Below are 13,572 nucleotides of genomic sequence, written 5' to 3'. Positions count from 1 at the left end.
AACCCCGACTGTCCCCTCCTCTGTTGGGGTTTGTTTTGTCTGGGCTGAGGTAAGGATGAATCCTTACCCTTGGACTGTTTAATGATTTCATCCAAGCGCTCACCAAACAGCCGGTCACCAGAAAATGGCAAACTGGTTAAACATTTCTTGGAAGCAGAATCTGCTTTCCATTCCCTTAACCACAAGGCTCTGCGTAAAACCACGGAGTTGGCAGATGCCACTGCCGTACGGCTCGTAGAGTCCAGGACAGCATTAATCGCGTAAGACGCAAATGCAGACATTTGAGAGGTTAAGGATGCCACCTGCGGAACAGATGTACGTGTGACCGTGTCAATCTGTGCAAGACCAGCTGAAATAGCTTGGAGTGCCCATACGGCTGCGAATGCAGGAGCAAACGACGCGCCGATAGCTTCATAGATGGATTTCAACCAGAGCTCCATCTGTCTGTCAGTGGCATCTTTAAGTGAAGCCCCATCCTCCACTGCAACTATGGATCTAGCCGCAAGTCTGGAGATAGGGGGATCCACCTTGGGACACTGGGTCCAGCTCTTGACCACGTCAGGAGGAAAGGGATAACGTGTATCCTTAAGCCGTTTGGAGAAACGCTTATCTGGATAAGCGTGGTGTTTCTGGACTGACTCTCTAAAGTCAGAATGGTCCAGAAAAGTACTTAATTTACGCTTGGGATACCTGAAATGGAATTTCTCCTGCTGTGAAGCTGACTCCTCCACTGGAGGAGCTGGGGGAGAAATATCCAACATTTTATTGATGGACGCGATAAGATCATTCACTATGGCGTCACCATCAGGAGTATCCAGATTGAGAGCGGTCTCAGGATCAGAATCCTGATCAGCTACCTCCGCCTCATCATACAGAGAGTCCTCCTGCTGAGACCCTGACCAGTGAGATGAAGTAGAGGGCCGCTCATAGCGAGCTCGCTTAGGCTGTCTAGGACTGTCGTCCGTGTCAGAGCCATCACCCTGGGATGCGTGGGACACCCCCGGAGCCCGGAGCTGTTCCAACTGAGGGGGGCCAGGGAGCAATGAATCAACAGTGCCCATGGTCTGAGTTACTGGTCTAGACTGCAAAGTCTCTAGAATCTGAGACATAGTCACAGATAATCTATCCGCAAAAATTGCAAACTCTGTCCCCGTCACCTGGACAGTATTCACAGGTGGATCTCTCTGGGACACCTCCAGCAGAGGCCCCGGCCGAGCAGGGGGCACAGGGACCGAACACTGCACACAATGGGGGTCAGTGGAACCTGCCGGTAGAACAGCCTCACAAGCGGTGCAAGAAGCATAAAAAGCCTGTGCCTTGGCACCCCTGTTTTTTGCGGACGACATGTTGTATTCTCCACAGAGCAATCCAGGAGGGTATATAGCCAAGAATCACCAGCGACCGTTTAGTGCAATGTATAGCATGCAAGCATAAAAATACAATTGAACACTTCGTCACTAGTGGGGTCAGCACCGGAGGTGCCGCTTACCGCCCGCTAAAAGCGGGTTGTAGTCGCCAGAATCCCGTGCCTGGGTCTCCCAGAACTTGTCTCCCCTTTCCAGCTCAGCCTGCACATCAGGAATAGCTGCCGGCGTTCTGTGAAGAGGGGCGGACCGTGGGCGTGCCTCAGACAAAGTGCGGGAAACTGGCTTCCCACTGTGCTCAATGTGAGGGCTGGAGTATGTAAAGCAGATTCCAGCCCTCAGCGCTGACGTTCTGCATAGCGTCCCGCCCTTCCCCTGACTGGCAGGCCTGGGGGCGGGAACGAAACGGAACTAGGCCGCAAAAGCCGGGGACTCTAGTAAAAAGCGCGGCCGACAAATATGCACTGCCAGCGCGGAAGTCCCCGGCGCACCACAAGTCCCAGCCGCGTCGCAGTAAAAACTGCCAGCAGGGGCCGGCGCGGTAGTTCCCCACACACAAACTCCCTTAGCAAGCTGTGGAAGTGTGGCACAAGCGCAGCAGCGCTATTGTCCCCGGCGCACTAACACACCCAGCAATGTTGCAGTGTGTGCGCGGTCTGTGCGGGGACACAGAGTACCTTGGTGTAGCAGGGCCCTGTCCCTGACGATACTCCGCTCCATATCCAGCAGATTCCCCAGGGGCTGTGGACGGAGCACGGTCTCTGTGCCTGGAGACCGGTAAATCCCACTTCACCCAGAGCCCAAAGGGGGATGGGGAAGGATGCAGCATGTGGGCTCCAGCCTCTGTACCCGCAATGGGTACCTCAACCTTAACAAACACCGCCGACACAAAGTGGGGTGAGAAGGGAGCATGCTGGGGGCCCAAGTAAGGGCCCTCTTTTCTTCCATCCGACATAGTCAGCAGCTGCTGCTGACTAAACAGTGGAGCTATGCGTGGATGTCTGACCTCCTTCGCACAAAGCTTGAAAACTGAGGAACCGTGATCCCACGGGGGGTGTATAGGCAGAAGGGGAGGGGCCTTACACTTTTAAGTGTAATGCTTTGTGTGGCCTCCGGAGGCAGTAGCTATACACCCAATTGTCTGGGTCTCCCAATGGAGCGCCAAAGAAAGTGGAACATTCTGCAATGGCCAAGTCAATCACCAGATCTTAACCCAATTGAGCATGCATTTCACTTGCTCAAATCCAGATTTAAGACGGAAAGACCCACAAACAAGCAAGACCTGAAGGCTGCGGCTGTAAAGGCCTGGCAAAGCATTAAGAAGGAGGAAACCCAGCGTTTGGTGATGTCCATGGGTTCCAGACTTAAGGCAGTGATTGCCTCCAAAGGATTCGCAACAAGATATTGAAAATAAAAATATTTTGTTTGGGTTTGGTTTATTTGTCCAATTACTTTTGACCTCCTAAAATGTGGAGTGTTTGTAAAGAAATGTGACAATTCCTACAATTTCTATCAGATATTTTTGTTCAAACCTTCAAATTAAACGTTACAATCTGCACTTGAATTCTGTTGTAGAGGTTTCATTTCAAATCCAATGTGGTGGCATGCAGAGCCCAACTCGCGAAAATTGTGTCACTGTCCAAATATTTCTGGACCTAACTGTATATCCACACACACACACAGTAATTGTACCGTCATGAAGTATCTACTAATTTTATATATATATATATATATATATATATATATATATATATATATATATCGTTCTGAAGAGTCTCATGTATGATAAATATATAAAAAAAATACACACGCAGTATATATGTATATATACATTATATATAAATATATTATATCCTTCATGATGGTGATGTTTTAAATTTTTGTGCCCTTTCTTCACTAGTGACGGCACAGTGCACCCGTTAAGCCCGGACCATTTTTCGTAAGCCACATTGTATACAGACCTCCTACCCCATGCAGTGTATATATATATATATATATATATATATATATATATATATATATATATATATATATATATATATATATATTACAATACTTTACTTTTTTTACCTGCAGTTCAAAGGGAAGTTCATCACTTTGTAAAAGTTTCTGGATTTCTATGGATTTTTGACTCATTTCCTCCAAAAGTTTCTCTTGATTCTGGAGCTCAGTCTGAAAGCAAAGCAAAAAAATATTGCTATTTTTTTTTTTTTGTTTCGAACATCAGGAAATATGATCCCATTTAATCTGCATTAGAACTCACAAATACAATCTCCCTCCGATAAAGCACAGAATGAGCGGCCCAAAATACTGGGAGTCGTGGGGAGGTGTGATCAGTGCTCTATGGTGACAATATACAGACCCTCGTGAGTATGCCTCAGCAAAAAATGTCGGGGTCAAGGGGGTGGAGACCCCTCTATTAAATGATGAGAGACAATAAGAACAATCAGGGCCTTGGTCTGACGTCATTGATTTTTCTTGCACGCAAAAAACAAGATCCGATTTCCATCACTTTGGTCATTAGGTCAGAATATTTTTTGCGTATGAGTTTTCCCAAGCATTGACAAACATGACAATCAGATGGCACACGGATGGCAGAAGAATACTGTCCGACTTTTTTTCACTGACCCATAGATCAGCATTGGCAAGTTGATAAAATGAGACAGATTTCCGTGTTTTAGTGTGGACTTGTCACGATAGAGCGTACAAGCGCTCAGTGTAACACAAAGGTAACAATGGGGATGGTACAGAAGGAAGGGCCTGGCGATATGGAGAGCGGACGCCTTCTGCAACTCAGCTGAGTCTGTACCCTGCGCTCTCGAACAGCCCAATACGGGTCCTGTCCCCCATCGCTGTCACCTGCCTTGGCCCTCACTTGCCCTGAACTCACCCTCGCTAGTGAGAAGGTCGGTGTCATGAGTGTATCCTGCTCGGGGGAGACCCCGGGTGAATCTGGTGTCAGGAGGTCACAGCGCCTTGCTGCTGACAGGTTCACTACTGTTATTTAATAACATCTCCTTCCTTGTAGTGTTGTAAGGGTTAAGCACCCTTTCCTGCCTGGCTGCGGGCTGTAGCTTCCAATCTCAGGTGTGGCTCTTTGGCATCACTCCGCTTCCCTATTCAAGTCATGTGATCTGATCACATGATGCCTGTGGTAGAAACTGAATCCTCATTTCTATGTGGTCCACTTTGGAAGGAGCGGGCTCTGGAAGAAGTATGTTGTGTTGTGTGCAGCTGTGGTGTTTGCTGGACTGAAGCTGCCTGGAGTGTTTTTCCTTGCATGTCTATTTCCCCTGTTTGTATTCCTTCCCTTGTGTTTCTGTATTGTAGTGGCGAGAATCGTCAGCCTACTCACTAGCCAGGGTGAGTTTAGGGCCAGCTGAGGATCTAAGGTATCCTGCTCGCCTACAGGTTGAAAGGGACGCTAGGGAGCTCAGGAGTCAGATTAAGGTGAGTTCAGGAGATGTCCCCTCAACCCCTCTCCCTACCAGCAGGGACCTCCCTTGTATCGTGACCCCTGTGTCCCGTAACATCTTCTGGGGGTTTACCAGGTATTAGGTAAACCCTGTTAGTCATATGCGTGTCAGCCGGTGAGAACACTAATCTCAAAACTGCAATAACACAACACAAGGTAAGGGAGACAGACAGAAGGTAAACAGACATGAGTTTCTTCAATTCAGCAAAACACTGCAGCTGCAATAGTCACGGCTCCTCAGCTTCTTCCCGAGACAGGCCTCTTCCAAACTGATCAGCAATAGAAAGAGAATCTATAACCAACATCAAATGGTAAGATGGTAGCTCAAATGGTAAGATATGTGACTTTTTATAGTGAAGGGAAGTGGTCACAAAAGAGCTGCACCTGAGATTAAGGCTACAAAGAACAGCCAGATAGGAAAGAGCCCTTAACCCCTTCAGCACTAAAAGAAAGCAGATACATTTAAACATCAGTTGTAGACCTGCGAACAACAAGGCATTGTGTGACCTTCTGATCCCAGACTCGCCAGAGGTCTCCCCAAAGCGGGACACACTCATAACAGGACTACTCAGTCCACAAACATATACAGACATGTGAACAGTCTATAATGAGTATAATGAGTGTTATCTGTGAAAAACACTGATAAAACAAGTATGAAAAAAAACGATGTCTGAGAGAGCGCCTAGGTCTCATTCATACACCCATTTGTTTGTTTTTTTCATGTTCTAGAATAGAACCCTTTCCATTATGGTGTGCAGAATACAATTTTCGTTAATTTTTGATCTGCATTTTCACCATCAGTGAAGCATCCGTTTTTCTTGCGTGCATTTTGGGGAAATTTTTGGAGGTGTTTTTTTCCCCCTCTTAAGAGCTTGTTCACACTTAAATTTTTATGGCTGAAAAATCGACATCTAAAAACAGCTTCTTACAGATAAGAGGGTTTTTTGTGTACTTTAGTAAGAACACTTGGCTATGGCATGGTTTCGATGAAGGCCTCGCCCATACTAATGAGTGTGGAAAAATCTGCAACCAAAACACAAGTTAAAAAAAAAAAATGCATTAAAAAAAAAAAATCACAAGTAAAATAAATGTCAAAAGCGCAGTAAAACCCCTTGCATTTACGCTGCGTTTTTCTTATCAAGAGATGCAGACATACCCAATGTACCCTCATACCCTTAACCTGCTTGCTGATGGTTTCCATATTGCAACAAAGCATTTTATTTATAGTGCACAAAAGTAAAAACAAAAATGGAAAACAAAACCTGTAAATAATGACTATTATGAATGACTGAATATTCCTCCTCTCGTCCGTCACACATGAATACTTACATGTAGCGATCGCACATCATCACTGGGGAGATTTGTACTCTGCAAAATCATCATTTTTCCTTCTGTCCAAGGCTCCATCTCCTGCGAGAGAAGAAGGACCCTCTTCCATAGGTCGGAGGCACTTTTTAGGTTTTCATCATAGCTTTCTAGCTTTTCACGGACCTGCAAGAAATTCCACAGAGGTTAACTGAAGCTGAGAAAGCAAAATGTAAACAGAAAGGGCGAAAGTAGCGCAGTGATGTGATGTTCTGCAGAGTCATTACGTTCTAGGGTGCAGGTTCATGTTTACTTTTGCAATTTATTGTGGTTTCTTTGCTTTTTACTTTAGGCTACTTTCACACATCCGGTTTTTGCTCTGCGGCACAATACGGCGCTCTGCAGAAAAACCACAACCGTTTTTTTTTGCCGCCGGTTGCGGGTTTTTTTGCATAGACTTACATTAGTGCTGTATTGTGCCGCATGGGCTTGCGTTCGGTCCGGTTTTTGCCGCATCCGGCCGCTGCGGCGCATTTTTCAATGCATGCCTATGGACACCGGATGCAGCGCGATGCGGAAAAAAACGCATCCGGCCGCCGCATGCGGTTTCTTCCACTGCGCATGCTCAGTAGCGTGCCGCAACCGGAAAAAAATGGACGGGCCGCATGTAAAAACTTATGCAAAGGATGCGGTGTTTTCGCCGCATCCGTTGCATAGGTTTCACAGCCAGATTGAGCCGCAGTGCTCAAACCAGATGTGTGAAAGTAGCCTTAATGAGACAAGAAAAAAAAAATATAGATGAAATAACTTTAACAAGATGGCCCATGAACCGTCCTGCCAGCCGAATGCTAAATTAAAGGGAATGTGTTATCAGGAAATCACTTTATTCTGTAAAATAGGGTTATGTGCTACATTTTTTAAATTCATTTTCATATAATGATTTTTCTATAATACAAATATATACAATATATCTAATATATATATATATATATATACACACAGTGCAGACCAAAAGTTTGGACACACCTTCTCATTCAAAGAGTTTTCTTTATTTTCATGACTCTGAAAATTGTAGATTCACATTGAAGGCATCAACACTATGAATTACCACATGTGGAATGAAATACTGAACAAAAAATTGTGAAACAACTGAAAATATGTCTTATATTCTAGGTTCTTCACAGTAGCCACCTTTTGCTTTGATTACTGCTTTGCCCACACTTGGCATTCTCTTGATGAGCTTCAAGAGGTAGTCACCGGAAATGGTCTTCACTTCACAGGTGCGCCCTGTCAGGTTTAATAAGTTGGATTTCTTGCCTTATAGATGGGGATGGTACCATCAGTTGTGCTGTGCAGAAGTCTGGTGGATACACAGCTGATAGTCCTACTGAATAGACTGTTAGAATTTTATATTATGGCAAGAAAAAATTAGCTAAGTAAAGAAAAACGAGTGCCCATCATTACTTTAAGAAATGAAGGTCAGTCAGTCCGAAAAATTGGGAAAACTTTGAAAGTGTCCCCAAGTGCAGAGGCAAAAACCATCAAACTCTACAAAGAAACTGGCTCACATGAGGACCGCCCCAGGAATGGAAGACCAAGAGCCACCTCTGCTGCGGAGGATAAGTTTATCCGAGTCACCAGACTCAGAAATCGCAGGTTAACAGCAGCTCAGATTAGACAACAGGTCAATGCCACACAGAGTTCTAGCAGCAGACACATCTCTAGAACAACTGTTAAGAGGAGACTTTGTGCAGCAGGCCTTCATGGTAAAATAGCTGCTAGGAAACCACTGCTAAGGACAGGCAACAAGCAGAAGAGACTTGTTTGGGCTAAAGAACACAAGGAATGGACATTAGACTAGTGGAAATCTGTGCTTTGGTCTGAGGAGTCCAAATTTGAGATCTTTGGATCCAACCACTGTGTCTTTGTACGACGCAGAAAAGGTGAACAGATGGACTTTATATGCGTGGTTCCCACCGTGAAGCATGGAGGAGGAGGTGTGATGGTGTGGGGGTGCTTTCCTGGTGACACTGTTGGGGATTTATTCAAAATTGAAGGCATATATATAGTAATCCTGTCTCTGATGATAAGGAGTCTGCTGAAAATGTTTCCTAATAGAATGAGAAGAATAAGTTTAATATAGCCCAAGTGGACACAGTGAAAAATTTTATTTATATATATATTAGCATTTTTCAGTGTGGCCACTTGGGCTATATTAGCCTTATTCCTCCCATTCTTGTAGGAAATGTTAAAGGTTTTCAGCAGTCTCCTTATTATCAGTGGCAGGGTTTACACTGACAGGTACGCTGACAGGTACGCAGCTGATAACAGGATTACAATAGGCGATGTTGTAGCTGACCCTGCTCCTCCTCGCTGCACAATAACCTTTGCACACGCTCATTAGACACTTTAACACAAAACCTAACGCAATACCTTGGTATAGATTATAATATATATGAAGAGCTCCTGTCCTGATGTACTTCCAGGCCAGGAGCTCTTCATGTATAATATCATATATACCAAGGTATTGTTCTGAGTCCTCATAGTATCATAGTTTTTAAGGTTGAAGGGAGACTCTAAGTCCATCTAGTTCAACCCGTAGCCTAACATGTTGATCCAGAGGAAGGCAAAAAAAAACAATGTGGCAAACAAGCTCCAAAGGGGAAAAAAATTCCTTCTTGACTCCACATACGGCAATCAGACTAGTTCCCTGGATCAATACCCTGTCATAAAATCTAATATACATAACTGGTAATATTATACTTTTCAAGTATTTGTTTTGTTGTTTGTTTTGTTGTTTTTCAGTAATTTATTATTCAGTCTCCCCCCCTTATCTCCACCCATAGGGACTCTACATTCTCAGTACCCTCACATATGTTGTCACGCAGGATGGGTTTTAAGGATGATTTTACATATAGACACACACCTCCCCCTCGCTTATTTGTACGGTCATTCCTGAATAGGCTATAACCCTGTAAATTAACAGCCCAGTCATAGCTCTCATCCAGCCATGTCTCTGATATCCCCACTATATCATAATTTTTTTCCAACAATATTAATTCTAATTCCTCCACCTTATTTGTGAGGCATCGGGCATTAGTGTACATGCACGTTACGTATGACTCTGTACCTATATTCCTGCTTACTGTATTAACTGTCCTAACCCTTCCCCCCGTACCACCCCCAATTTCATTACTTGTGCCCTAGTCACTATCTGCACTACATTCCCCTTCTATAAAGTGAATACCCTCGCCCCCCATTCCTAGTTTTAACACTCCTCCAACCTTCTAGCCATCTTCTGCCCCAGCAGAGCTGCACCCTCCCCATTAAGATGCAGCCCATCCCTAGCATAGAATCTGTAGCCAACTGAAAAGTCGGCCCAATTCTCCAGGAACCCAAAACCCTCTTTCCTACACCAATTCCTGAGCCACCTGATAACCTCCCTGATCTCCCTTTGCCTCACTGGTGTGGCTCGTGGCACAGGTAGTATTTCCGCCAAAATACCACCTTGGAGGTCCTTGCTTTAAGCTTACAACCTAATTCCCTGAAATCATCTTTAAGGACCTTCCACCTACCTCTAACTTTGTCATTTGTGCCAATGTGTATAATGACCGCTGGGTCCTCCCCAGCCCCTCCCAGTAATCTGTCAACCTGATCAGCGATGTGTCGAGCTCGAGCGCCAGGAAGACAACACACTGTTCGGCGATCCATGTGTTTGTGACAGATTGCCCTATCTGTCCCCCTAATAATTGAGTCCCCCACTACCAGTAACTGTCTTGCCTGCCCTGCACTCCTATTCCCCCCCTTACTGGAGCAGACACTCCTCTAGCGTTCAGAGGTCATGCCTTGCTGCAGCAATGCTACCCCTGTAATGACATCCCCCTTATCTGCCTCATCGTTGTTATAACAATTAAAAGTGCTGAAAGAGACAGTAAGCGCAAATAGGGTCTTATCCTAAAACACTGTCAGCAGAGGTGCTGTACCGGTTGACTGTGGTTGTGAGAGTCACAACCACTGTAATGGCGTAAGTATGGCTGCAGCAGGACCCACGTGGAGATGCAGTTTAAATTTGGAGATAAAAGGGTTAATAGACCGCGCTGCCGTAGAAAAGAGGATCCATGTAGAAGAAATGATTTGTCTGCGCGTTTCAAAGCCTTATGGCTTTTTCCTCAGGACAAATCCTGATATATATAATCCAGGTATATGATTTGTCCTGAGGAAGAAGCCATAAGGCTTTGAAACGCATAGACTAATGAAATCATTCCTGTTGTATGGATCCGCCTATTACCCTTTTCTCTCCAAATCTGAACTGAAGGTATTATTAGATATACATTTACTGCTTTAAGGCTGTAAATCCTATATATATATATATATATATATAAAACATGCAGCTTTTCTTTTTATTCATTAGCCTATGGCAATATATGGGGTTGTTGCAAAATTTTTGGTAAGTGTCATGCACATATAGTTTTTTGGAACACTTTTTGATAAAAATTTTACAGTAGGATGCAGCAGATTGCCGGTCCTGTTGTTGTCATCTTCTGTTTTACAAAAAAACAGGATTCATATGTTTATAAAGAAGACCGGTCACCGGGTCAAAAGGAGGACAGTGTGTTCTGTTATGTTTGTCCGCTGCTTCCCCGAGTGTCCTACTTGTTTAGTTTTTCTGTAAAAATCCGCCATATGGTTCCAAAGATATGGGGCCTTTAATATTTGTGCCATTTTTTATGGTCTTTACTGACAGGGTAATAATGCAAAGCAGCTTAAAAACACGCCCCCGAGGAGCTGGTGAGCAACACCCCCTTGTAATGACCATAAAATAAGCACTAATTAAAAAAGGCCCATATCACTGGAATCTGAACGCAAATTAAAAAAAAAAAAAAAAGTATAAAATTTAAGGGTGTATGGAGAATAAAATAAGTGCAGAAACTGGCCACTTTTGACCTGGTGACAGATCCTCACGAAACAGGACAGGAAAGGAGCGAGAGTCATTCCGGTGTACGGTTACATCCTGTATTAGGCCTTGTTCACACCTGTGTATTGCAATTCTATTTCTCTGTCTTGTTCTTGGACGGAATTCACACGGAGGACAAAGCCATTATATAATAATGCAAACAGTGCTAGAAGGATCCTATTATAGATAATATGTGTCTCAAGTGTGTCGCATCTGCAGATTACATCTAATGTTGGAGTGGATTTACTTTCAGTTGATGCTGAAAGGGTTAAGGACTCTATCCCTTCAGACTGAGATTACTCATAGCCTTATCACAGCTGCAGCATCTTGTCATCATGCCCTTCCCTATATTTACTCACTCCTGGCTTTACTCCATGTCAGAGATAGAATTCCTATACTGAATACTTTGAAGGAGTCGGTCTCTGGAGAAGCTGAGGTGTCATTTTAGTTGCAGCTAAGACGTTTCCTGCTGGAGAAACTTAGGACTGCCATTTATGGTGTCTTTCCCTATCCGTCTGTCTTATTTTCCTTGTGTTGTCCTATTGTAGTAGTGTCACTAGTGTCTCGCTGTCCTACTCACTAGTCAGGGAAAGATCAGAATCAGCGAGGGCCTAGGCACCTGACGCCGCACAGGAAAGGACCAGTCTACGGACGTCAGGGAGTATAGGGATCAGCCACAGATGAGTGTGAAGTGGTGACCCCTCTCCTTTTCGCCACGGCCTTCCTTAAAAATCTCCTCTGGTTTTGCATGCCGGTATGATAGTAAGGTGACATAAGTGAGTAAAATAAATAAATTTGCATCTATTATGTAACAGATCAGCGATATCTGTCCTGTTAGAATAACAGATACCAAAACAAAAACTACACGGCTCCCATTACAGTCAACGGGGTCCTTCTGGTGCCTTTTGTAACCATTATGTGTACCACTCCGCGGGCTCGGCTGCGACCGCCGAGCCGCTCGGATCGTACGGTGGGTGGTGGCTCGAGCCTCTCACGGACCCGGGGGTCACGTCGCTCTGCAAGGGAGTTGGCGCTACAGGCAGGGAATTGACGGGGTGGTTCCATGGCCGGGGCCGCGGTGGTTTGGTTTGGGATGTAAGTTTGTGACGCCACCCACGGGGTTGTGGTGAATAGATGGACACCACCGCTGCCGTTAACTAGGCCTCCCGGGGACGGTGTTGCGCAGCTTGGTGTTGACCCCTCCGTGGGTGGTGGAATGATGGTCCCGGGGGAGGTGCGGAGGCGTGGGAGCGGGTGCGTGCAGGGTGCTGATGCTGTGCGGCGCAGTGCGCGGCCTGAAGGCACTGGTGTACTTACTATGACACAATACACCGGAGTCTCTGGTAAACCAAACGGGATGATGAACGGGGCCCGCAGCCGGCTGCAGCTTCTCCCAGAATAGGTTGGTGGTTTCCGCCTTTCTCCTGCACCTCTTTGTATGAATGTTTGACTCCTATGCGTAAGCAACGATAGTCCGCTCCCCGACTTGTATATGCCGTAGGAGCCAGTTTGCCCGCAGACGCTGGGCCTTTGGGTCTCTATGCCTTGGCGGTGGCTTTACTTTGTATGGTTGGGCTGTTGTCTTCTAACAGGTCTTGTGTGGGATCGGTCCTAAAGTCCAGTCCGCAATCAGTTGATTTGACTCGGCCCTGTCGGTTCAGGGCTTTGTACTGGGTCTGAGTACCCATCCTGGTGCTCCGGTTTCCAATCGGTTCCCCGGTTCGGTACCGGCGAACCACCGCCCGACCCCGGTCCCTACGGTTCCACCGGCTGTAATCCCAGCTCCTGCAGGCGGCCACCACCATCTACCTCCTTGCCAAAAGGTGACTGGGCTCCGACCCAGCCACCGGGTAGCTTGTTGGCAGGCCTGGACACAGGTCTGCCCTTGAACTTGACTTCTCTCTACTCTGCACTACCATTCGACTCACTGTTTTCCCGCCTCCAGGCCTGTGAACTCCTCGGTGGGCGGAGCCAACCGCCTGCCTCCGCCCCCCTGGTGTGGACATGAAACCTGGAGGGTGGTGACAAGGGTTTCTTGGTTGGCTGCTGTCACCTGGTCGGGGAGGGGGTGATGTGTGTGTGTGACTACCTGGGACGACCTGACTAGTCCAGGGCGTCACATATGCAATGGATTTTTCTTGTACATCAATTGGAAAACGAAGGTATGAAGGAAAAAATAATATAAAAAGGAGCAATCTGCAAAATAAAAATAAAACAAAAAACATTCCAATAGGATGCAGAAACATGGGGTGAAAATGCTTACATCCAACCACTTGTCGATGAGCTGGGTGGCCTCCGCCTGGAATGGAGCGTCTTCACAGCTCTTTATCTTACTGAAATGAAACTGCAGCTTCTTACAGATGGAGTTGATCTCTTCTATACACTCCGAGTGATCCTCGATCTCCTGTTTCAGCTCTTGAACCTGCAATAACAGATTGTTGGATGAAAACAATAGTCGGGTTGTTTTACAGTCA

The 13,572-nt window shown here is 45.7% G+C and overlaps 1 protein-coding gene across 2 annotated transcripts in view; it reads right to left on the bottom strand.

Annotated features, from left to right (window-relative positions):
- SYNE2 (spectrin repeat containing nuclear envelope protein 2) overlaps window positions 1-13,572 on the bottom strand; it is a 518,190-nt gene that overhangs the window by 294,887 nt on the left and 209,731 nt on the right. For both annotated transcript variants that reach the window (XM_075330437.1, XM_075330436.1), the window contains exons 34-36: window positions 13,362-13,520; window positions 6,169-6,330; window positions 3,435-3,536 (exon numbers count right to left, since the gene is read on the bottom strand). In XM_075330437.1, the coding sequence (XP_075186552.1) occupies window positions 3,435-3,536; window positions 6,169-6,330; window positions 13,362-13,520 (423 nt within the window). The remainder of the gene's footprint in view (window positions 1-3,434; window positions 3,537-6,168; window positions 6,331-13,361; window positions 13,521-13,572) is intronic.

This window comes from Anomaloglossus baeobatrachus, chromosome 12 (genome assembly GCF_048569485.1).
Source record: "Anomaloglossus baeobatrachus isolate aAnoBae1 chromosome 12, aAnoBae1.hap1, whole genome shotgun sequence".
NCBI lineage: Eukaryota > Metazoa > Chordata > Amphibia > Anura > Aromobatidae > Anomaloglossus > Anomaloglossus baeobatrachus.
This window is presented reverse-complemented; position numbering and strand designations above follow the sequence as displayed.